Source organism: Alosa sapidissima, chromosome 2, assembly GCF_018492685.1.
Source record: "Alosa sapidissima isolate fAloSap1 chromosome 2, fAloSap1.pri, whole genome shotgun sequence".
NCBI classification, from domain to species: domain Eukaryota; kingdom Metazoa; phylum Chordata; class Actinopteri; order Clupeiformes; family Clupeidae; genus Alosa; species Alosa sapidissima.
Genome location: NC_055958.1, coordinates 16,195,623 through 16,221,121, shown reverse-complemented (window position 1 = coordinate 16,221,121; position 25,499 = coordinate 16,195,623). Strand labels below are relative to the sequence as shown.

Below are 25,499 nucleotides of genomic sequence, written 5' to 3'. Positions count from 1 at the left end.
CATGAACCACTGTCGGCAGGGCTCATAGATAAATAAATAGAGGATGAGTCATGGAGCATTGTAAACAGTGACCTTTACCTGAAGACTTCCTCCAGAGAGATTTCAAAGCAAATATCAAAAGGTAAAAAAAAAATTCACACACACACACAACGACACACACACACACACAGTCTCTGACACTTTTGGCTGACCTTCAGGGAGCACACACATGCACGCACACACAAACAAACAAACAAACATCAGCTGGCACATGGTTTGGGTCTTGGCTGAATACATTTTAAAGCCATCTGTCCTTCATCTAGCAAAGAAAATAATTTGATTTTCCCCCATCAAAAAACCTATTAAAGCATTCTGATTTTTGTTCCACCATACACAACATTGCTTTGGCAGACCTGTCCATTATCCAAAAGAATCACTAGACAAGGCACATTTTGAAACACATGCCATCTTTCCTTTTATTTTGAAAGCATAAATTGTGTTACAAAACTAACTTTAAAAATGACAAATGCAGGAAATAGAGGAAGTATGATATTACAAAAGTGATCTTGCTTTAAACGGACTGGACCCCATCAACACGTTTTTTTTTTTGTGACAAATTTTTATAGTATAGAATTATTGGTTTACAGCAGCTTTCAAGAGTGAATTCCTTTGAATTAGTCTGTCTCATTCCATCCATCATGAAAACAAGGCATTCGGTGGTAAATCATTATTTATAAAGTTAAGGTGCAATAAAGATAATCCCAGATATTTTACATCTATTATACAACACCTTACAAAGAGGCAGGTTATGAAAATAAAGATGGTTCATACTTTGTTATCATAATATAATCTTATCCAGCTGGACTGAAGAAAATGTGTCATTTCCCAAATGTGTCTGTCCTAAAATATATCCATGAAATCATGGGAAAAAAATATTCCAATCAACAAATATTTTTGAGCCACTTAAAAGAGAAGTAGCACCCCTGAATATAGTGCACTTAATGCACTACTGATTTTAATCCGAATCAACTGATTTTAATCTGTGAATCAGAACAACTGGTTGTCATTTACACTGGTTGAGTTGATTTGGTTGAAGTGTTGCAATGTGACAACATTAAGGTAAAAATAAAAAACCTAGGTACAGATACATTATATATATATTACATAGATGAAACCACCAAAAAAACAAACAAACAAAAAAACTGAATGAACAAACCAGATAAAATACAAGTTATGATACAGAAAACATCACTGAAGCCCAGTGACGCGTGCGAAACTCACTGACCACCGTTCATACATCCAAAAGTCCTATCAGAGAGAACCTATCAGATCAGATTATACACATATAGCACACAAGAATGACACACATAGATAGAAGTCTCTGTGGTTTTGCCTACATGCACGACAATAAAGTCTCAGAACATAGGCATTTGAATTGCTTCTGGAACCTTCCCTGGAGGACAAGTGCGTTGGCACACTTGATTGTGAGCCATGAGATTGTGAATTCCTGTCTATATGCCTCTAACAGGCTCCCCACTAGGCCCTTCTCTCCTTCCGGGCCACTTCTATTACAGCCCCCATAAGAGAATCCCCAAAGTCAGCTACAAAGACCAAAATGGAAGCGATCACTCATGTCAGCGTGACTGATTAGAAAAATTGCTGCCCAAAGGGCTATGGGAATTAATGAGTATTACAAATTGTGTTTGTTCAAACCAAGGTCAAAATGTTCTCGCTTACTGACAGGAAAAGAACAAGTACACTTTGGTGGGAAATGACCAGACACACTGCCACCTGAAGTCATAAAAGAAATGAAAATAAAAAATAAAACTTTTTTAACAAAACTTGGTCGCAATAGAAAATATTTGTTTTTATATTCAAACAAAATACTTGTTTTTTAGTTCTGAGAAATCAGAATAATAAATCAAAGTGTAAACTCCAAATAAAAAGAAATAATATATTTTTTTTTTAAAACAGAAATAAGAGCTTCATCTATGTTAAAGCAAACAGGACATTTATTTGGGACATATCCAGGAGCTGTATGCAGTAACGATACTTAAATAAACCTTTACATGATGATTAAAACAATAAAAACATGAGGTCAATCATCTGCCTGAACACCAACCCTCCGCCTCTGTGTACTTCAGCTGAAGCATCTGAGGGCGAGAACAGGAGAGCGACAAGAAAAATCTTCCAAAGGATGATGCACCCTCCCCCCCACCCCCCCCATGCCTAAAGGGATTGTTAGCTATGTTAGCTTGCACACGCTCACGCACTACTATTTTGGTATTGTGCAACAGTTTTTCAACTATTTCCAAACACATCCAAGTGACTGAGAGTGCACTAGCAAGCTAACCAGCTAAGCAGTCCATATCAAGACTTTTGCTTTTGGATTTTGACTGTAGAGAAAACGTCGTTCATGAGCACTATCAACCGACAGCTGTGCCTCGGTATATGTCCTCTAAACCCGACTTCCGCTCACCTTCAAAAAAAAGTCTCGCCATCGCCACGGTTGGTAAAAGGAGAGAAGAGGCCCAAGTAGAGAGACCATACAGAGACTATACATTCATCCTAACTTACGGAGGCGTGTCTGCACTTGACAAGGATATGCGCGGGCTGAAGTGTGAAGTTTATTGCACTGCGTTACTGCGTTACAGGAGAGGCTGCTGGTAGAAGGCCGCCGGCTGGGGCTGGGAGCTTGGGTGGGGGGGGCCTGCCATTGGGTAGGAGGGGCCTGGCATGCTGTGGCTAGCGTTCTGATAGGCTGACATGTCCATACCCGCTTGTGGTGGGTAAGGGCCTCCAGGAGCTTGGGTCATATATGGGGGATTCATGTGACTGCTGGAAAAGATAAGGGAGAATGATGATCAGTGCCATAAAACAAACAAACATTTCCCTCATGATTTTGATCTCCCTACCCACGGTGAACATTGCAAATCACCTCTACACTATCTCCTTGGGGCAGGAAGGGTCTAACAAGTAGTGGCCAGAAAGTCATGGGTTTGATTCATTAACCCCAATTTGCTCCAGGGGGACTGTCCCAGCAGTTGGTGTATGTAAGTCACTTTGGACAAAAGTGTCAGCGAAACAAACAAACCTCTAGCAATGCTATGGTTTTGGGACCAAAATACTGCACTGGGCTTGAGATTTTAGTGATTCTTCTGGGCATAAAGTTGAAGGCTTATCATAAGCCGTCATACGAGAGTACTTTTTGAGTAAAAAATTCATTCGTTTTAAAAAAAGGATGTACTCTCGTATGACGGCTTATGATAAGCCTTAGTATATATATATATACACACACTATACATACATATATATATATATATATATATATATATATATATATATATATATACTAAGGCTAATCATAAGCAGTCATACGAGAGTACATCCTTTTTTTAAACCGAATGAATTTTTTTCTCTCTCTCTTGGAAATTCACTGCATGTTCTGTTCCTATTTCTCTGTGTTTTTCTTGTGCAACTTTTCAAGGATATTGGTTGTCTGACTCACAAGGTCACCCTGTGAGACACCCTGCCTACTTCCAGCTCTTCTCTGGCAACTTTCATTAGATTGACAAAAGGAAGGATACAGAGTACAGCTCCATCACTGAACTCATGCATTCAGCCCAGTATGAGTAATGCTACAGCTAAATAGGTGCAAATATACCATGTCAAACAGAATCAGTCTATAGAGTGAGAAATGTCTGTCTCTACGCCTGTCTGTGTTCTTCGCATGTCTCCAGAATCACTCATCCCCTTCAACTACACACTTGGCGTTTGCATTGTTGGCCACCCAAGTGCACGCAGTTTGGATGAGAATGGCTAAAGACGTTTAACAGATACTGACATCAACGGCATGGTGACCAACTACAAACACAATGCGCCTACTACAACCACGGAAACATATAATGGATCTTGATCTCAACAACATGACCAACACCAGATGCACTATGCCAGGGGTGAAGCTTTGTAGAGGGCTCTATACAAGTCACTATAATGTAGGAGAGATGGTTTGGGGCAATTGTGCCCATCCTCAAAGCAGCTTAGATTTGATTTTTTTGTTGTATATTGTGCAACAAATATTGTGCAACATTATTACAAAACACAAATTTCATCATCTATCCCTTTTCTGAATATGTTATACCAGGGGTGTCAAACTCATATAAGGCAGTGGGCCAGATTTGTTGGAATGAGACCTTGTGGGGCAGTCACTGTCATTATCATTGTTCTGCATGGGGCCATCCTTAAAAATATTTTTGTTTGCAGTAACAGCCAAAAAAAATTAAAAATGGGTCGGTAGGTAGGTCAATATTTTTTTTTTTCAAGATTCAAAGTAAAAAAAAAAGTACAATTTTGGTCATGGTGATTACGTAGGAATGAATTTACACAAATGTGCATATCGTGACGTAACTGACTGGGTCTTCAACCCGTGCCTTCAGGCGCACCATTGCAAACCTCATTCTGATGCAGGTTATATAGACCAGCCTTTCTCAAACTTCTTTGACCTGAGGCCCGGTCATGGCAGACTTTTGGGTCATAAGGCTCATCTACATGTACCCAGAAAGAAGGCTACAATAGCTCTTGGCCACGTTATATTGAAATTTGACTATACAATACTCAATGCTATACAGTGTATTATACAGTCTCTGCTCTGTTTCTAAGGAAGTTCTAAAAAACAACGTCGTTCTATTAAGTTTCGTTAAATAAATAAATAGCCTTCCAACAGGTTGAAGCGGAGCTTTGATACCAACGTTATCGATTAGTTTCAGTTTCTCTCGCGCAGACGCGCATTGAATGAATGCTCATACCACCACTTAATTGTAGGGCTCCATGTTTAATGACATCGATAGCAGAAACGTTTGTTTTCTTTTTTCGTCGATCCGCGGTTTCTTGATCAACTGCGCAGTAAATTATCAGATGAAGCACCGGGCCTAATTTCACTCCACGACTCCGCGGACCAGCAGTCTCCATGTTGCGGACCCATATTTTGAGAAATGCTGAATAGACCACAACAAATTTCAATACTCCGACACGGTCACCGTTAGACTAGGGGGAGAAGGGATGAGAAAAGATCTGGCCACAGTTCTTCCAGAACTTCGTGCCAAGTAAAAGCGTTATCAGTTTGTGTGAATGAAACGAAGCGTAGGCCATAGTGTGACATGCGTAAAACCAATGGTGTAGAGATGACGCCACAGGTTTTTTTTAAGTGAGCCACGTTTGCATGTAGGCAATGTATATTCACAATACTTGGGCCTACTAAAATAAATATTATTTTATTGCGTTTGTATTGGTTGTTTAGAGTAAAAAAAAACAATCGGTCGGTATTGACGCAAGTTTACAACCGGCAAGTCGGTCGGACTAAAAGGGGAAAAAAATAAATATTTGGGTCGGTTCTAAATTGACAGGGTCGGTCGGGTTACGGCAAACGAAAATATTTTTAAGGATGGCCTGGGTATCACATTTTGGCCTCCTCCTTCCTGATAATGGTTTGTAGTGTTAGGTTTAATCAGTTTATCATATCATAGAGATTTTGCTCATTATACATTATTGAAGACAACTGCATGTGATTTATTTATTTATTTATTTTCTAATTTTTCTTATTTTATTTTCTAATATTTTCTTATTTTCTAACTTCCTACCCAAAACATCTGGGGGGGGGGGGGGGGGCTTATATTTGACACCACTATTTTATCAACTTAAGAAATTTCCTTTGAACTTTTTGAGTAAAATAAATCCGGTAACAATGTTTCAAAGTTTCTTTCTGGCACTGGCAGAGTGTTACATTGATTTCAGGAATCAGGGAATGTCATTGTCTGTGACCTGGTAACAGTTTAGAAAAAATACCACTTGTAACGTTTAGTTTATAACGTGTATCTCTTCCAGGGACCATGTACAAAATGCATTAATCCCATAGAGGGAAAAGATGCTTTGTACCACATTAAGCAACTAGCTATTTTCCATCTGCATCTTTCTATCTTAGTGTCTGTGTGGCTGCTGCTGGCCACATTTGAAAATGAGAGTGGAGGGGAGGGCAAAGACATGGTTTAAGGATCTGAACCTCTGGAGTCCATATTGCTTTTTCAGGTCAGCTGCTCTCAGTCTGTCAGCATCACCATCTGTCCATGGCCGAGTGCAAAAAGCAGCTCATGTGGCGCGTTAGCTGCCTCAGCGGGAGCAATCTGCTCCCTCTGCATGTGAGCTTCTTGCCACCACACTGGGTTTGCGCTGTTTGAACTTGGGATGTGTGGGGTCATGGACAAGGCTTTAAAAGCAACACTATGGGCTCAAACTCTTGTGCCTTTGAAGTAACACTAGGGGCCCTTGAACTTAAATGAAAATTAAAGAGTATTAGACACGAACTAAAGACATCATGTGGATGACCCATCCATGTCTGTGCTCGGTCTTCATGGTATTGAATTAGCAAATGAACTTAACCAAATTATTAAATCAGCTGTAGTTCATCTTTGCCTGTTGCCTCTGCTTTGCCCATCACTTACATTAGGGGCCAATGATAGTCTGGCTATCACCAGATCAAGCTCAATATTTTAAGATTGAACATTAGTCTGGGGAGTCTGCTCTGTATTTTCTACTGCACAAGAGGCAAGATCACTGGGTATAGTTCAAGACTCTGTATGCTTCAACCAATCAGACCAATGATCCGGGTGAAGCGAGTTTGCGATTGGTCCCCGCACATTTCTAATGGAAGCAGGATAGAAATATGTACATTTGACTTTTGAACCATGTGACTCCAGCGAGAGCTTAAGGGAAGTGCTCACCTGATGTACTGGGGCTGGGGTCCGGGCTGGCTGGTGGTGGGGCCGTTGACGGTAGGGGGCATGGAGCAGAGGGCAGAGGGCTGGTCTGGGTTCATGTTGTAGGCCTGGCCTGGTGCCGGTGGGCCCTGGGGGACCCCAGCGGGCATGTAGCCGCCTGGTAACTGCCCTGGGTACCCCTGGCAGACCAAGGGGGGTGGGGGGGAGGGGGAAAAAATAATTTTATTGAAACTGACATAGACAGAGAAGACATACATTGTTGTCTTCATTGCAAGACATTGTCATCCCTTGCACAGGAGTGATTTGTTGTTTGGAAAATGCAGAGTTATGCAGTTATAAATGCATTTCACGGGCGAACAAAAGAGCCTCTAGCACAACCTAACTATCCCATAATGTGCACCCTCCATCATGCCTTTAGCATCACTTAACAACACAATGCATGAGATACAATGATGTACACCAATCACCATGAAGGGCACACAAAGGTAACTTTGTGTGTGTGTGTGTGTGTGTGTGTGTGTGTGTGTGTGTGTGTGTGTGTGTGTGTGTGTGTGTGTGTTGGTTGCTGCTCACCTGCATGGGAACAGAGGGCTGGTAGTGTGGTTGCTGGTGGGCCTGCTGCATCTTAGAGTAGGGCGAGTAGAGGGGCACCTCGTTCATCAGCTGGTTGTAGAGCTCCAGGGCCTCCAGCACCTTCACATTGAGCTCGGAGAGCTCTGAGTGTTTCCTACAGCACAGCACAACATAAGAGAGAGAGAGAGAGAGAGAGAGAGAAAGAGAGAGAGAGAGGGGTAAGGCCATTGCACACTGAATCAATATTTTGTTCATATTTCAATCATGTTTACAAACAGACTCTGGAAGATTTGTCCATCATAAAACTGTTCAAAACAGGTTAGATTTTCACATCTGTATAATGTCAGTGAATGAAGTTCCTGCATTGTTCAACGGTTGACAGATTGAGAAGAAAAATTACAGATTTCAGAGTGCAAAGATTATATATGCTAACATTCCCTCACACTGTAAAATGGCCCTTCAAATATAAGACAAATGATTACAAATCTAAGCATACTTGTACTTAAAACAAACAAATTTGTCTGCCAATGTATTTGTCTTGATAAGACATGATAAGACAGGCTACCCATTAAATTAATCTTACTGAGAAAACACTAGGTAAGTCTCTTTATAATAAAAACAATACCAACTACAGTTTTAATATAAGATTAAAAACACTTAGTTAGATAAGCAGGTCTTGCAGTGCATGCAAAGACACACAGATGGTGGGGCTCAAACAGTCAGTAAGATAAACAAAAAAAGAGTGAGAGAAAAATAGAGAAATGGAAAACAGGGCGATGGATAAACAAAGTGACAGGCAGAGATGGAGAAATAGACAGTTGGGGGTGGAGGGTGGAGGAAGGGGGGCGGGGGGGGGGGGGTGAAATGCCATGGGAGGAGGCCACTGATGGTGTGATGCTACCCACACACCCGTGCTCTCAGGAGAGCAGACAAAACAACGCGCGCTGTAGAGGCTTACGCAAGCTACTCTCCCCTCAGAGATCTAAATTAGGGCACACATGGGGAGGAAGACGGCTCAATATGAAGTGTCCTAACAACTCCATGCATACATTATAAAACACCCGGGTCCGCAGTTTTAAATAGCCTTAGTAGCCTCTCCATCATGCTTCCATGGAAGTAGGCTATGTGAACACTGCATAAAGTATAGCTGCACACGAATACCAGGCATGGCTAGAATGGAAGGCCATTCAGTAAAGTGCCTTGAGTATTTTTTATATTGACTTGAATCTGCACATTAAATATAATATATACTGTACACTATTTACCCCAGAAGTATCAATTCTTCATGACCATGATAGAAATGTGGGATTAAAGGGCTTTAGAGAGAAACCCCAAAATGTCCTCTCTTCTTGAAACTAGTCTTTCTGCACACCGCCAGGGTAAGATCATCTCACCTGTCAATCTCCTGCAGTTTCTCATCGATCAGCGGGTTCATTTGCTCACAGGCACCTGAGGAGTCAGAGATTAATGGAGGATCAATACCCATGCTTCGCTATTAAAAGCATGCAGACTAGCTCCGGAAATATAATAACAGTTAATCAAGAGTCACTCAGACACATTAGACAAATCATGAATGTCTGTTCTGTTCTCCATGATAAAAAGGGAGGATTGAACAAACCTTCTAACTGGATGAGCTCCTGACTGTCCGGGTCTGTGCTGGCTGGGTCGGTGTTCTGGATCAAGTAAAGGGCTCGGTCCATCTTCTCCTAAAGGAGAATGTGTGAATGTGTGTTGGAACAATATGTTGGGTGTTGGGGGTGCTTCTATAGCAAATACAAACAGTGGCTACAAGTGATACAATAAACGCAAAGGACAACAGCATTATGTAACCAGGAGGTAAGATGTATTTTGATTGGGAACACAATGCCCCTCTGGTTTGTTTTGACATCCTCTCTGTCAACACATGACAGCCACTATCTTTATACATATACTGTATTGCATATAATATATGAAATATATTGTACTGACTCCTTGCCAATGTATCTTTACAAGGCTGAAGCAATCCAAGTTTAAGGCATCAAAACAAATGACAAGATTCTTCAAAAGGATGAATCACTCACACACACACACACACACACACACACACACACACACACACACACACACACACGTCTGAGAGCTCTGTAAGCGTATACTGTAACTTGACGAGTGCTGTGTCTCCTGTGTCCTCACTTACCTCATCTATAAACACAGGCTCTGGCTCGGCCGTGGCCTCCACGCTGGCCTCCTCCTCCACAGCGGCAGCAGGCCCAGCACTCTCCGCATACGCTGCTACAGACACAAACCAGACGCCACAGAGGGACACTCATCAGGAAGCACCACACTGCACATACACTACACAGCCTCTTCAATCGCATAAGTGTTACACATCTATTTAAGTGCATGCTCCTTACAGAGGACCATACAGAGGATTTCTCAAACACTTTACTTACTTACTTCATGTTTATTAGACAGGGACAGATCAAATACATGTGGGAAACTGCAGCGCAAGTATCCAATGCAATGAATCACAGCGTTTGTAGCAACTGCTGATTTCTATACTTTATAGTCCATACAGTTTAACATGTGGCATTGCTTCATTTCCTATGAAATAACATACTTTCCATGTTGTAAGGGGGGAAAGAGAAGAGCAGTTGTGGGTTGTACCTGTTTCAGGCTCAGCGTTTAGATTAGTTGTGACAAAGTTGGAGGGGAAGAGGCCGACTCCTCTGTGGTTCTCTCCTTTCCACCAGTTTGGATCACTGCGACGGATGAAAATGTGTCAGATAAACGCGTCAGATTACATGCTACAGTTAGCAGAAAACGGCCTTTTTGGCTTAAATACTGAGGCACCGAGTCTGACTAGGTAAACAGTTTTGCTGAGGGCTGAATCACCTGTCGTCCAAGATGATGATGAGCTCGCCAGACTTGAAGGTGAGCTCGTTGTCCTCGGCCGCCTCAAAGTCGTAGAGGGCCCGCACTTTCCGTGACTCCTTGCCTCCGTTGACGTTGTAGGGTGGGTCGGCTGTGAAGGTGAGAGGCCGCGTCTCCACCTTCTGCTCCTGCAGGGACAGTTCAATGGCTGCAGGGGGCGATAGAGAGTGGCGGTGAAAAACAAAGTACTACTATGAACTACTCAACTACATAAGCCAGTATTGCCACTGAAGAGTGAAGGTGTGGTGATGAGAGATATTTACAGGAAACACAATTGAAGTTTAACTTCTTCACGTCTACGTCAGCCACAAGCTATACAAACAGAGTTAGATAGGACTGTAGCAGGAAATGATAGCATTCTATGGTGACCCAACGACAGACAGAGCTCTTCTACAATCAGCCACTCTGCTCAGAGCCAGATATGGTGCACATCCAAACAGGCCACATACTCTGTATGTGTTGGAATAATATTTGCCATAGGCATCATCTCTGTGTCTTACCCTTGGCAAGGTCATCCTCATCAGTGTTTCTGCTGGGGGCCGGGGTGCTGTTGGTCTTCACACTGGAGCTCTGTGGAGAAGGACACACAAAGAGCTCTTTAGATGGCTTGACAGGAGCCTCAACCTAGGCTAAGGGGAACGCCATAGTCTTCCAATCGAAGTTAAAAGGTAGAGTCATAATAGAGTCCAATATAAATACATCCAAAACCCTTTTGGTCAACTTCAAGAAATTGCTGCTCATAGTCTCCTAGCAGTGTGTGTCCGTTGAGTGTGTGCGTAAAAAAAAAAAACCCAACAACAATAAAATAAAAATCCAGTGTTCTTATACGCAGTCCTAGCTCTGTAAATGGGAAACAAAACATAGCAGGAATTAACTATTCCAGCAAGTAAATATGCTGATTTGTAAATTGATTTGCTGTTGAAGTCACATGTCAACAACCTTCTGCCAGAATTGCAGTCTCCATCTTACATGTACTGAGTGTAACTATGGAAATGCTAAACTTGTCATGGGCATAAATTACATTTATGGTTCCTTGGGTCTAAAATGCCACCTAGGGGATAAGCCAAGCACTGTCCTCGGTGGACTTTGTAAGAGACAAATTCAGCAACAGGCCAGCAATATGTTTGGTGGTGGCTGTGACAGGGACACAGACGCTCAACAAGAAAAACAGATGTTTGAATGCTGTTAGAAGAAGAGTGACTGCTATATTATCTTCATGGCTTTCAAAGGATGAAGTCAACACCACAGCCTACTTTAACTTCCTCCCAAGTGTGCAAATACATGACGCCTTTAAAATGAAGAAACGCAAGCAGCCCTAAGGGTCCACTCTGCCAGCAGACATACTGGAAAGTCGCTGAGGGGCAAGGAATTGCTGTGCTAGTACGTGTTAACGTTTGGCTTTCTGTCCGCTGTGATTCACTTTGAGTCCGGGAAGTGTAAATGAAAACATATTTTGGCAGCCCACCCAAGCACAGCCGCCTGTGTAGGAAGTGGTCTGAGTCAGGACCCCTCACCTGATTGTTGGAAGGGAAAGTTACCCCCTCCTCCTTCAGGGATTTGATGGTGGCGCTGATGAGGCTGAGCTGTGGATCTTTTTGGAAGTCCTCAGCCCATTCTACCATCAGAGCCTTCAACTTCTCACCCACCTTAGGGTGGGCCTGGAGGACAGAGCAGCCAATTACACAACAGAAACACATCAGGGCCCAGCAGACGACCAAAAGGTTACTTTTTAATTTTATCTGTAAATTCATTACTCATATACATTTAACTATTCATTACAATTCACTAAAATGATCAAGTGCAGGTGAAGGAATCCTTCACACAAGTTTTAAAGCTTTAATGTCTTAAAGATGTACAGCATGAGAAAACCAAATTAGCTATGTTTCATAATGAACTTCCATACCTTAGCCAACACATTGCGCACTTCACTGGCAAACTCTCGTGAGCATATCTCTAGGTGGAAGATCCTGCCGCTGTTTGAAACAGCAGCTCCCAACAGCTATAAGTGAATACAGAATAATTATGTTAAAGCGTTACACATGACATTTTTCACTTTTAGCATTTTTCAAACATGAACCTTATAACCTTTATTGCACTGCCTTCTAAGGGACGGCAAGGGTGGTGAAACAACTCGAGTTCCCGACAACCACACAGAGTATGAATTGCTTCATACTTAATTCCCCAGACATCCTTACAGCGTTCTTTGAAACTCATGTGTAATCACACTGGCTGGGCCTTTGGTGTCTGCATCCATACTGACACAACAGAGCGCCCAAATCTAATCTCTGTTTAGACTGACAGCAAAGTCAAATCACATCAGAATGGCTCCTGACAATGAAGACTGGGCACATGTACAGTGAGAAAAATATCAGCTTTTAAAAATAGACCAACGTCGTCTGTAACTGTGACTCTGTGGCTTCGGTGATGCAAGCAATGGCAGGGAAATGCAGAGTATGCGCTTCATAAAGCTCAGTTTCTTTAAGAGTAATGAAGCTCATGAGGGAGTGTGTTAGCTCTTAGCTTTCTGACTCTCACCGGCACACTCATACCAGACTAGCTCCTTCAAAACCTAGAGCAAGAAGGGGGTTAAGTGTAGGGGAGAAGAGAGTTCACCAATCTAAAGAAACATCTAATATAGGGTGTGAGAATAGAAAATTCTAGAAAGTGAGCTGGGCTTAGTAAGCAGTTCCCAGCTACAGAGGTCACTACTGCCATTCCTTTTCAGATTTCCGGTCATGTTGTATTTCCGTACTAATAACAAAATGTATGAAAATGACAAAGTAGTAATGTTTACATATTACCATATGACAGCATGGAATTTCAGCCTAAAACTAGCAACCTACTTAAAAGCATGCAAAACCTCACAAACACTCCCGACATCCAAGTTTTGGTGATAAAAAAGTATTTTGCCTATATTGTTGGTGGCTATATTGCTTAATGTTATGCTGGAAAGGTGTTTCTTCCAATTTATTTGAAGATGGTACAAAAATATATTTGAGGGTGGTACTACAAGTTACTCTGGATCCGCCAGCATTTCAGCTCATTTTCATTTCATTGAGATACTAGTCTGGCTCCTCTCACTGCACTTACGATTCCCTCAGTCACCAGGATGGCTGGCCAATCAGTTAAGAGAGGGGATGGCGTTAGTTTCGAAATCGAAAGTGGCAGTGTTAAATGGTAACAATTGGAGAGAATATGTAATGTTGTTACCCCGACTGCCGATTTACAATATGGTTGTAGCAAAGTAGGAAGTAATGTTAGGGATCCTGATCAATGTGATTGGTTAGGCTGGACCTATGATTTAAAAAGTAACACCCATTATGATAGAAGGGTTGGAAACATTTCCCAACAGAGAGTACCCACACTTTCTTCATGAAGTGAGTCAGTTTGGTTATACAGACTATAGGCCTAAAAGTACCGGCTCATAACAAACATACCCCATTCAGTGACTGTTGCATAGTGTTGCTTTAATTAATCATTTATTAACCTGGGAGACATACCCAGGTAAAGCTTAAGCCTAAGAAAGGGTTTATCCAATGATATATCCAATCTTTGGGCTACCACATTTTATCTGATTTTGTAGTTACACATTTTTGTAACTGACATCATTGGATTTATTTTTAACGATGTGTGTGTGTGTGTGTGTGTGTGTGTGTGTGAGAGAGAGTGTGTTAAAGTGAAAGAGGATGAGTTCAAACTTACGGTTAGTGCTTGCATGGCCACATGTGGGACTTTGTGGTTGACACGCTTCATAATTGACCTGAGACAGTCCTTTGCACTAAAATGGAAAGTCAAGGCATCCATGAAAACAGTACTCAGTTATAACAGATAACTTTCAGCTCTGAGACTGCAAAAACAAATGACCAAAGAAAAAAGATCAGGAAATGGAATAAAAGTAGCAAATTAATGTCATTTTAAATTACATCTATTTAAAAAAAAGAAACAGATAAATAGTGTATTATTATCATCAGCAGCAGCACTATGAACAGAGTCTAATGGCAAAGATGTCAGTGTGATGGTGATGTCAGCTATCATGGTGATGGCAGATATGAGGTGTGAGATCACACACAGTTTGCACAACAGTTTCAGCTCACCCATTGGGTGTCGTCCCGACGCGGTCACAAATGTCCATGATGAGACCCCAGTCATCAATGGTGTTGGTTTCGCTGGTTGCCTTTTCTAAAAATGCAAATAAATGTCACATGAACAATGCAGGCTCTGCTGACAACAAATATTACAAACACAGATGGAGTGCCATGTTTCCTTGATATTTTGCATTCAAATGACATGAAAATCAGCTAATGGGTAGTAACATGGGACAGGTCACAACCAGGAGTTTGTTTGGATTCCTGGGGAGAAGACGGCAAATGCAATCAGAATCAAGTCAGGCATGATCAACAGGTGGAAGGCAAACAGGTTGAACACGGAACAACATGGGTCAAAAAAGTGAGCCAGTGAGACTACAGTTGGGAAGTGTCCTGGGGTAACTAGCCTGGCAACTAACTAACAACATACTATTCTTACTACTTCTTGAGTGGTGTGGGCCTAGTACAATCTAAGACAACTGCACAGTCGGTCTTCATTCCTCTAGAGGGAATATGACCCTAAACCTAACTCACCATCTGTTAAAATATAATGCTATATTGCCAGCTGGTGCCAAAATGACTCTCCATTGTCCAGATAAAATTATGAGCACATAACCTACTGTATAGAGAATAAAGACAAGGGGTTTATACTGTAGCCTTCCAAACTTTTTAACAAAATCCTATTTTGGGGCATTAGGGCAATTAATTACATAAGCAAATGAGATTTAAAGGGGGAGATACAGTGGAGAAAATAAGTATTGAACACGTCAACATTTTTTTCAGTAAGTATACTTCCAGAGAGGCTATTCTCTGGAATTTTCTACAGACATTAGTATTAACTTAGGTAATCCACAGATATTAAAAAATCCAAACATTAATGTCCCTAAGTAGTTATAAGTAAAAAAGTGGAATGGCATAGAGTACACAGAGTACATTTCATGCCAATAGCCTCACTGGAAGTATACTTACTGAAAAAAATGTTGACGTGTTCAATATTTATTTCCCCCCTGTATATATTTAAAAAAAAGCTGCCATAAGATGACAGACTTGAGTGATTTGCACACTTTTGCATACATCCTATGATACCACACAGGGTGAAAATGTTCACACTATTACAGATAACCACACACCAACAAAGGCTTCACAGAAATGCGTGTCCCTCAATGGTTTTATGTAAATATTAAGCACTGAAAATGTGTGGTAATGATGTTACTAAACTAACATTATGTTGACTATTTAGAGATGATTGTTCTGAGTTGGAGAGAACTAAATGAAAACTCCCCTCTTTGAAATATTAGAAAATTAGGTTAAAAATCGTATATTTTGTCATATGATCGGAAAATGACGTGGGATGACCTGTCATAGACTCATTTCTTTACAACCACAGATAACTTCCTGTTAGCTTCAATAACAAAACAGAGTCCTAACGTTACTGTGAAATGACACACACACACAATAACTTAGTCTCTCTTTATTAGTAACTTTGGCTGAATGGCGACAACCTTTCATGTAACGTAAGGAGAACACAGTTTTAGCAAGCAGTGCTTAATGTTAGCGGTTTGGCTAATGTAAGCTAACGTTGAAACAAACGAAATTTGCCATTCGTCCAAGACCAGAGAGCAACGTTAGTTTTAACCATATTGATGTTACAGGTATTCCATCATAACTGTTTGCATCCCACTTCCTACACTGTTGCCCAATGTTACCAAGTTAGCAGAAAGATCGAATCGGTTAGCTCAATCAGCTGGACAGCACTGAAGCTAAGATAATCAAAATATTGTTGCCAGTTCTCACAGCCAGCTGTCCCGTTAGCTAGACTGCTGTCACCATAACATATGACACAACATAAAAATACCAGCATATGATCACAGAAAAGCCAAACTTGTCTTCGAGACTCTTGCTGACCCTGTACACGCAGTTAAAGAGAGGTTCGGGTCATAACTTTAACCCCATGACTGGTGAGCTAACTCAACCGAGGCAGATAGCTAGATAGCTAAATAGCTATGATAGCTAGCTCAAACCAACATTAGCTATCTTAGCTTTCATGAAAACGTCAACAAGAACAGATAACGTAACACATCGGATCATCTTACCCACATCCTGGTCGAAGGGATTTTGTCCAAACAAAGGCATTATAGATTTTCAGTGAAGGGACAATACTACAGGACAAACTTCACTATTATTCAGCTGACAGATATCCCTTCCTCATCCATTAAACTCGTAAACTCCACTTTCACCAGTTGTTCTTCCGTAAGTAGATGGCCTGCACTATGCCTGAACAGCAAACCACAGAAACCACATATTCCACCTAAAACTAACTAAAACATGTAAGTAAAAATAAAACAAAATAAGAAATTAAATTAGTTATACGTTAACATAATATTGCTGACTGTATCAATTATCAAAGATTACAGTGTCGGTCGGGCAATGAGTTGATACCTCTTTGCATTCCAAACACAGGGTCAACATCGCCATCACGCGTATGGGTGGGTGAAGTCAGAGAATGTCTAATAAGGTGAAGTGGACACTTGTAATATTTGTGACACAGTAGTGTTGCATAAGTAGTGCATTAGTAGTGTTGAGTAGTGTTACATTATTTTGCTACGCATCTGTCTGGGAGGATAAAATATTGATGGAGAGAAAAAAAACAAAACAAAACAAACAAAAAAAAACACACGTGCCTTACAAGATAAAATTGAGACACGATTTAACAATATTTTAAAAACAAAGCTTTTTTTTCTGAATAATTTTGGAACATTTTAGTGTCAACAATATGATCTTTTTTAGTGTGATATTGTACATGGTTGGGGAAAGTGATACCAGAGAATGTCTAATAATCCGTAGACGGGCTCTGGTGATACTCAACTCAACCATCTGTGGGTTTCGACCCTTGTATTGCTGACCCGGTTCCAACAGAGGGCGCAACCCACCAAGTATATGACAAATAAATACCACAGAGACCATACGCCTTTTATTTCCTCCTGACACGGTAAGGGTACGGTCGGGTACTGATCAGCTAGTCATGTCAGCACCTGCCATGGGGACCACTCGGGCGGCTCACAGTGATGCGAGCCATAAGAAAAAGAAAGGACCGGGTGCGCTTGCAACTGCCTATTTGGTCATATACAACGTGGTTATGACAGCGGGGTATGTACGCAAAATCTCAGGCACTTCCTGTTCTTTGCGAGACAGTAGCGAGTGTGTGCCGTAGCTAGGATAATGAATGGATTCAGACAACATGCGCCTGGAGCGAGACATAATCCCTGTCACAGACGCATCCCCTTGGTTCTTTTTTTTTTATCTCTAATGGAACAATGGTTAGCTTATCTTATCTGGCTTAAGTCTCAGATATTTGCATTCATTTGGGAAATATTGTGCAATTGACTTACACGCCGAATTCCATTCTCACTGTTGAAGAGACTTCCCAGCGAAGAGTGAGTGTAATTAAATCTTAGTGTCCGGCTTTGCAATAGCCTATCTCATGATCCTTAGCGCTACCATAACTTTGTCAATTTGCCTGTAGTTCCTGGTCAGTCAGAACAAATTAAAGTTATGTTTTTGACCCCACTGTTCTCTGAGATATTGCTCTCTCACTCTACATCTGATGTTTCGACTGTTAGCTTCTGTGATCAGTAACTCGGCAACGATTCCATCCTTTCACATGCAAAAAAACCCTGACTCTCTTTTCAGCGTCTTCAGTGCGAGTTCTGTAGTTCGAAACCATATTTGTTACACAACAGGCTGTACCACATTTGCGCAACATTTTAAAGCAATGAATTCCAGGGGCCAATATTGGAATTCGAGTTATGCTTACAGGAAGTTGTGCTTTCAACTTGATTTTTTGATAGACCGATTACTAACATTCAACCAGCATCGTTGCGCACGCAGCTTGTCATAATAATAATAATAATAATAATAATAATAATAATAATAATAATATTTCCCTGTCCCTGTCTTTCTTTCTCATTATCTCGCCAATCGTGATGTTATTGCACACTATGCGCACTATGAAGACTCAACTAGTTTGCCTGTCTGTCTGCCTGTCTGGAACCTGTCAGTGTTATTCTACAGCTCAAAGTGATTGTCTCTTTGCAGGTGGTTGGTGATTGCTGTGGGTCTAGTTCGAGCATATCTGGCCCGAGGGAGCTACCATGGCCTGTACTACTCCATAGAGAAACCCCTGAAGTTCTTCCAGACTGGTGCTCTCCTGGAGGTGGGTCTCCGACCACTGTGATCAGACGCAAGCAAATATTTAAGGCCATCTCAAAACAGAACGCTCCTGCTGCTAGTGTTTGAGCAACCTGAAATCTGAGTGTAATGTGTCTTATCTTATCAAAGGGAAACTGTGCTAAAAAAATGAGAAAGAGAGAGTAAGAGAAAGAGAGGGAAGTTTGTCTTCTATCTTTCAGGGACCAGGGCCGACCACTCATGTAGTCCAATGGAATGTGGTTACAGTCTGCCAGTGTATAGCTCACTGTTCTTGTGCCGGGGGGTGGGCAGTTTTTAAATAGACATGGCGCCCGTCAACTCCCTTGTCTTTGCCATGTGACAGGGCCACAGAGAGTTCACACAAGGCATGATAATGATATTCTCAAGCGTCACTGTGCTATTGCCCTCATTGCTGTTCCTTTAAAAGGCAGCTTTCAGCTTGATCTTTTGTACAAACCCAGAGAGTGTGTCCTTGAGTTCTAACTTTGTTGAATTTCCTTTTTCATCCACAGATATTGCACTGTGCTGTGGGTAAGTCTTCATATATTTAATTTTGGCTTGAACTTTAGTCTTGCAGATTTGGAGTGATCCCACCAAAGGCATTGGCCTCTCTCTCTCTAACTCACACACAGCTGACTGTGGCAGAGGTTCCTGTATTACTGTGTCAACAGTGAGAGCTGTGGTGTAATTTGTAATTGTGTAATTGTGTTAATATGATAATGGCAGGGCATTAGTGCTGCGGTGGCAGTCAGGGTTCAGAGTCCAACAGCTCTTCATTTGGGATCTCAGGCTGGTCATGACCTTTGTCTGTACAGCTGTTCGCTCATCAGCGCTGCCCCATACTGCACTCTGCTGACCAGCCCCTGTAAGGGCCTATCATATCCAAGTGCAGCCATATTTTCATCTTTCCCTGCTCTGGATACCAGGGATGACCCATTTGGTATCTTTCATGGGACGAAAAGTTCTAATTTTACAGAGCAAAAGAATCTTTTATTATACTGTTTTCAATCAGGTGCAGGTGCTCGGAGCAGGGTTGGACTGTAAAAGTAGGATTGAAAATCACAATAATAAACACCTGAAATGCCGTGATTATGTCTAGATTTCAACCATTTATCACCAGTGCTGTATTGCTGTAAGTCCCAACTGGATTGATGAGGAACTGCTGAACTGTTGAAAAACAGGGCAGGCCAGTCACCCAAAAGCGTGACATCACTGAAAGGCAGAAACACCTGACAGACTCCCACTGGGGTGACCATCTAACATGCAATATGCATCAGACGGTCCATTAAGCAACCTGTGTCAGGCCACTCGAGTATTCCTAGTGTAGTTATGACAGCATGTACTGTATGTGGATGACCTTTAGACGCAATTACCAACATGAGGTTGTGCAGAAATTGGCTACTTTAGCGGTCAAGACTGGACGAATAGATATGTAATAACAAGGTTTGGAATTCATATTATAACATCTAGGTGGGATTTATGACCAGTGAGTAAGTTTATTTCATTTAATTTGATATTAACCCAATTAAGGCAATATTCCGAGTAAGAAGCTCCCATGTAAATAGCATTTTCTGATGGTCTTAACCTGAATAAAGTCGTAGTCGGAATAAGCAATAATTGAATTAATATCTGTGGAGTATTCTGATCTTAATGGCATTATTGAGGTGCATTGTCTGCATGTATACACCTTAATTGCATTATCATGTCTTATTAGGATTTTCAGTGCAGAAACATTTACAGAATCAATCAGTCTTTGCTAGTGATAATCGGACTATACTGCATATTAACGGGAATATGAATGGAATATTCTATAACCAATTCATGTAAACAATTCAATTCCCATAACCACAGAATATTGTGTTATTCTGAATAAGGTCTGAATAACAATAGTTGGATTATTGCTGTGCATGAAAACATAGTCAGCGTGGTTACTATTTGAGGAACTTAGTCGATCTCTCTGCTCTGTCCTACAGGTATTGTCCCTTCCTCGGTGGTCCTGACAGGATTCCAGGTGATGTCACGTGTGTTCCTCACCTGGGCAGTGACACACAGCGTTAGAGAGGTGGGGCCAATAGCATGCCGCCAAATGACACCAGCACTGCCATGACGGCCATTAAATCATTTCCCTGGAAGAAAAATGTTTGCAAAATGTGTTGTAACATGTTTATGTCAATGTTAGGATAAATGTGTTACATTGAAATGTAAATTGCTAACACTTAAGCTAGGAAGTGAGTCCCAGTGGTCTACTGTGACTGGTTGCAAATCTAGGCAAAGAAAGTTGTGAGGTGCCTTCAACCTGCAACAATACTTAAGACCAGTTTTAGATGTAGATGGTTGATCTCGTTGTGCGAGCACTGCTTTAGGGGGTTTTCAGCGCACTTCACATTTGACACACACTTCATGACTACTGTAACTGAGGTTTGTTTGCTCACCCAGAGAGACACAGCTGTGCTGAGATAGAACATTCTGTAAGTCTCCTTCCTACGAGGAACATGCCTGATGAGATGGACATGGATGACCAATAACATGGATATGTGTGTGTTAATATAGAAGTGCTCGCTCTTCCTCTGATTGTTTGCAGAAACCGCATTCTTTGTTTGTTTGTTTGTTTGTTTGTTTGTTTGTTTGTAGTTAGAACCTCTGTAACCTTTTGGAGTGTGCTACAGATTTGATAAGCATCGGGAGGCTAGCTGCAGCATTGTTGTAACATGAATGTTGTAGTAATGGCCGGTATTCAACTCTGCTCTCACTGGTATTTTAACGTCTGTTTCTGACTCCTATGTCTGCACGCTGTTTGGACTAACAATTCTTTGAGGGAGAGAAGCATGGCGAGAAATGTCTTTTTTTGTGTGGAATAGCTGCTATGTGGCGCCTGTGCTCGAACCATCTTGAATTTTGCCCATTGGTACAACAGGTCCAGAGTGAAGACAGCGTATTGCTTTTCGTTGCGGCCTGGACTATCACCGAGATCATCCGCTACTCTTTCTACACCTTCAGCCTGCTCAACCATCTCCCCTACCTCATCAAATGGGCAAGGTAGAGCGATACACCAGACTGCATAAGCAGGCAATGTATTATGGGAAGTCGATTACAAGAAATCATTATAACAAAGCAAAACCATGCAGTTGTGGAAAACAACCCCATTACGCTTGTTCATCGCCTGTTATTTAGGCATGACTTTACAACATAACTGTGTTCCCATGCTAAATATGCCAACAGATGATAATTTATGCTAGTTTATTTATAGGAAAGAGCAGTTGCTTTTTTCCTGGCTCTGTCTAAAAGATGAGAACCATATTATGCTGTTATTAACACATTAGGTCACTTTTAGAAACAAAAACATTACAGTTGAGCAATTTCACTGTGAAAAAAAGACAACAGGAGCAAAATATTGTGTGGGTAGAATCTATGTTTTTTATTAATACTGGGGCACTTCAGTGTGATTCACTAAGGAGCCCTCCTCTCCTCCATGTTGCTGATATTCCAACTGATGGTGGCTTTCATTACCATAGCAACAAGACACTTAAGAACCTCTTTCACCTGGAGGAAGTTGTTTTTGCCCAGCTTAACTCCACAGTGTTGCTACTGTAGGTAGAAAATGGCAACTCTCCTCAGACTCAGGTTGCTGGCAGTGAAGCCTCCTATATTATTTATTATTTCTGTACAGAAATACTGTGATTTTAATTGCACTGATTTGAACTATGTGCATAGCCATGTTAAGGGCCGTTCACACCAAGAACAATAACTAACGATAAACACAAACTGTGAACACTTGGTAACAGTCCTTCACATTTAAACTCAAAGCCAATTCTTTGTTCCTATCCTTCTCCCAGGTACACCTTCTTCATTGTGCTTTACCCAATGGGGGTCACGGGTGAGTTGCTGACCATCTATGCCGCACTGCCCTATGTGCAGAAGACAGGGCTCTACTCCATCACTCTGCCCAACAAGTACAACTTCTCCTTCGACTACCACAGCTTTCTCATGCTCACCATGATCTCCTACATTCCCCGTAAGTGCCCCTGTGCTTCCTTCTGTGCATTATTTTATATTGATTTGATTTATTTATTTGGCTGACGCCTTTATGCAAAGCAACTTATAGATACCAATTGCATGGGCCAGTCTCCCTGGAGCAACCTGGGGGTTAAGTGCCTTGCTCAAGGGCACAACTGTGGCAGCTGGTAATCAAACCCACGACTTTTGTGGCTACTGTGTACTAGCCGAGCTCCTTAGCCACTACACTTCCACCACCACCACCACCACATTCTACATATGTACATAGGTGTAGGGGCCAGAGTTATTATAGCTTTGACATTTTCATTAGTTTTTATTTTTATTTAGTTTTTCAGTAGTATTCATTAACTAATACTCCTGGTACCGGCAGCCTACAGGCCTTCTGATTAGGGAATTAGACTTGGGACTGAAGGGTGCCTGGTTCGATCCCTGACCGGTAGGAAATATGTGGCCGTGGGCTGTGACTGAACAGCGCTCTCCCATGTCCACATCTACGGCTGAAGTGCCTTTGAGCAAGGCACCTAACTCCCAACTGCTCCCCGGGCACCACAGCAATGGCGGCTCTATCTATCAGTTTAGTTTCTACATTACGCTGGCTGAGAGATTGAGCTTTAGTTGTTTTCTTGGGATGGGATGAGATTATCATTTAAAATGTGGTGTAATTGCTTCTGTAAAAGCTATTGAAAAAGTTTGCCCATCTTGGTGCCAGCAAAAGCAGAGTGCTTAGTGACTCTTGAAATGTTTGTTGCAACTGTGTATCTGGCTGCAGCATACAGTGTCATATGTACAGTGTTGTTTATTTATGTGTCCAATATGTGTGTGTGTGTGTGTGTGTGCACGTGCACGGTCCAGTGTTTCCTCAGCTGTATTTCCACATGTTGCGGCAGAGGAAGAAAGTGCTGGGCCACGTGGAGGACTACAGCAAAGTGGAGTGATCACCCCCAGCAACCCTACGACACTCTCCTGAGAGTAGACCTAAGGACAAGATGAGAGGCAAAGATAACCTTTAAGAAAAAATACACTACCGATTTAAGAGAAAAAATAGTCTGCTCATTGTATTACAATGCCCCAACTTTTGTTTTCCCCGATGAAGACCGTAACATATGGATAACAATGGAAAACAAATTACATTGTTGATGAATATGATGATGATCGGACTTGGTGAATGGAGAGAAACGCTTGCCATGCTCATAGCTGAAGTTTACAGGCTTGATTGGGTTGGTTAGAGGAGTTGAGAGGGCCACAGTGAAGAGAAGGGAAAAGCAGGCACTTGTGGGTCATGACAACAATCAATACTCTACTTTAGCCCTGTGGACAGGATTTGCTTTCTCATTTTTCCATGTTCTGTTTCTTCGAACAAACAATACAGCATTCTGTTTTGTTATTCTTTCTTTATTTGTCTGTAAACTATTTGTCCGTTAATGCCCACTGCTCTGCATCTGTGAAATGACACCAAAGGTGTTCACATATGACGTATTAACAATATTTTCATTGACAGAAATTCTGGAACATTCCTCTACTTGTCTTGCCATGCTAAATGAATAGCCTCCTAATTGTTGTAAGACAGCATTGTTTATTGTTTTTTTTGATTCTCAAACATCCCTTTTTCTTGAGCACTGATTTAGTTAATGTAGTCGTATGCCTTGACAGTGCAGACAAAACTGCTCTCAGACTTGATATCTGTTCTCATGATTTACCATTAACCATTAAGCTTTTTTTCGCCTCAATTGTAGTAGTTTTATGTTGGCCATAGATGTGTTTGAAATATTGGTAACAGTTTTTAAACTGTTTGGAACATGTATTTGTACTTACTTATGGTTTGATGTGACAGGTTGATATTTGTGGGTTGTCTACATATAAATATATAACCAGTCGACAGTAGCAAAATAGTTACAACAGACTTGCTAGTTGTACAGTTATTGCAAGTATTTTTTCTGCATCAATATGTTATTGAACTGTTTTGACATGCAGCATCTTAATGGTCTTTTAAAAATGGATGCAGTTGTCCTTCTGACGCCAGGGATATTTGAACAGTAAACTCTCTTGACTGCTGATCTTGAACTATTTTTGAAGGGCTTGTGCTTGACCCCTGAAACTCCAGGCAAACCGCCGAACAACAGCTCGCATGTAGCCATGGGAACCTTGCACAGGCGCTGGCTTCTGAGGCTGAATTGGATTACAATGCATGCAGTCACCTATCTCTAATGACCAAAAATCCGAGTGTGTGTGTGTGTGTGTGTGTGTGTGTGTGTCAGAAAGAGTGGTGGGTTGAAGAGGCAGTTAGAGAGAAAGACAAAAAGAAAGCAAGAGAGTGGTGTAAAGCAGAGCCTGACAAAGAGGAATTACTGAACACCTCAGTGTCTTTTTGCCCTCATATCCAGCAGCCTAAATGAGGGCCTGGGAACCTGGGCAAGGAGGAGAGGAAGTGACGGTGGTTTGGTCATGTTTCTGCGCAGAGTTTCCCTTCCTGAAGTAGCATCACTGCACTATAGCAACCTTTTGCCTCAATTTCTACTCATTGTGTCATTGCCTGTTAGAGCCATGCATTTATAGAGATAGATTTAACTCAAAGTAGTGCTTCTACTGGTTTAATACAAACCTTAATTGTTTTTTTGTTTTTTTTTTTGGTGGGGGGGGGGGGTTGCTTGTTGCATAGAAGTGTTTTGTTTCTACCCTTAGTTATTTGTTTCCCATATGCAGTATTGCTGTTCTTTTAGATTTGCATTTAAATAGTGGTTCATGATTGGTAGAGAATTTTGTGATGCACAGGTTTAACGGTTTGTCTTTTGTCTAGAATCTGAAGCATACTGCAAGGTTGACATGGAGGTTGACATGGAGGTTGACAGTGAAGTTTTTGGGGGGTGCTTAAAAATGAACACCTTGCCGAATTGAAATGAATGTATCTCCTAAGCCACCCCAGCTGCTCAGGAGATGGCTATGCAGGTCTTTCATGTGC

General features: G+C 41.5%; 2 protein-coding genes across 2 annotated transcripts; one reads left to right on the top strand and one right to left on the bottom strand.

The window, feature by feature from the left end:
* Positions 1-56: 56 nt before the first annotated feature.
* Positions 57-16,606, bottom strand: stam2 (signal transducing adaptor molecule (SH3 domain and ITAM motif) 2). Its single transcript, XM_042084680.1, has 14 exons — positions 16,414-16,606; positions 14,330-14,414; positions 13,938-14,013; positions 12,139-12,234; positions 11,750-11,893; positions 10,736-10,805; positions 10,197-10,383; positions 9,969-10,063; positions 9,499-9,593; positions 8,941-9,028; positions 8,717-8,771; positions 7,323-7,476; positions 6,753-6,928; positions 57-2,817 (listed from the first exon to the last, which is right to left on the bottom strand). The coding sequence occupies exons 1-14, from the start codon at positions 16,451-16,453 to the stop codon at positions 2,628-2,630; spliced, it is 1,551 nt and encodes a 516-aa protein (XP_041940614.1). The 5' UTR covers positions 16,454-16,606; the 3' UTR covers positions 57-2,627.
* Positions 16,607-17,290: 684 nt separating this feature from the next.
* Positions 17,291-24,595, top strand: hacd2 (3-hydroxyacyl-CoA dehydratase 2). The gene is made up of 7 exons (XM_042084689.1): positions 17,291-17,467; positions 18,416-18,533; positions 19,042-19,060; positions 20,503-20,591; positions 21,444-21,565; positions 22,363-22,541; positions 23,396-24,595. The coding sequence occupies exons 1-7, from the start codon at positions 17,343-17,345 to the stop codon at positions 23,476-23,478; spliced, it is 735 nt and encodes a 244-aa protein (XP_041940623.1). The 5' UTR covers positions 17,291-17,342; the 3' UTR covers positions 23,479-24,595.
* Positions 24,596-25,499: the final 904 nt, after the last annotated feature.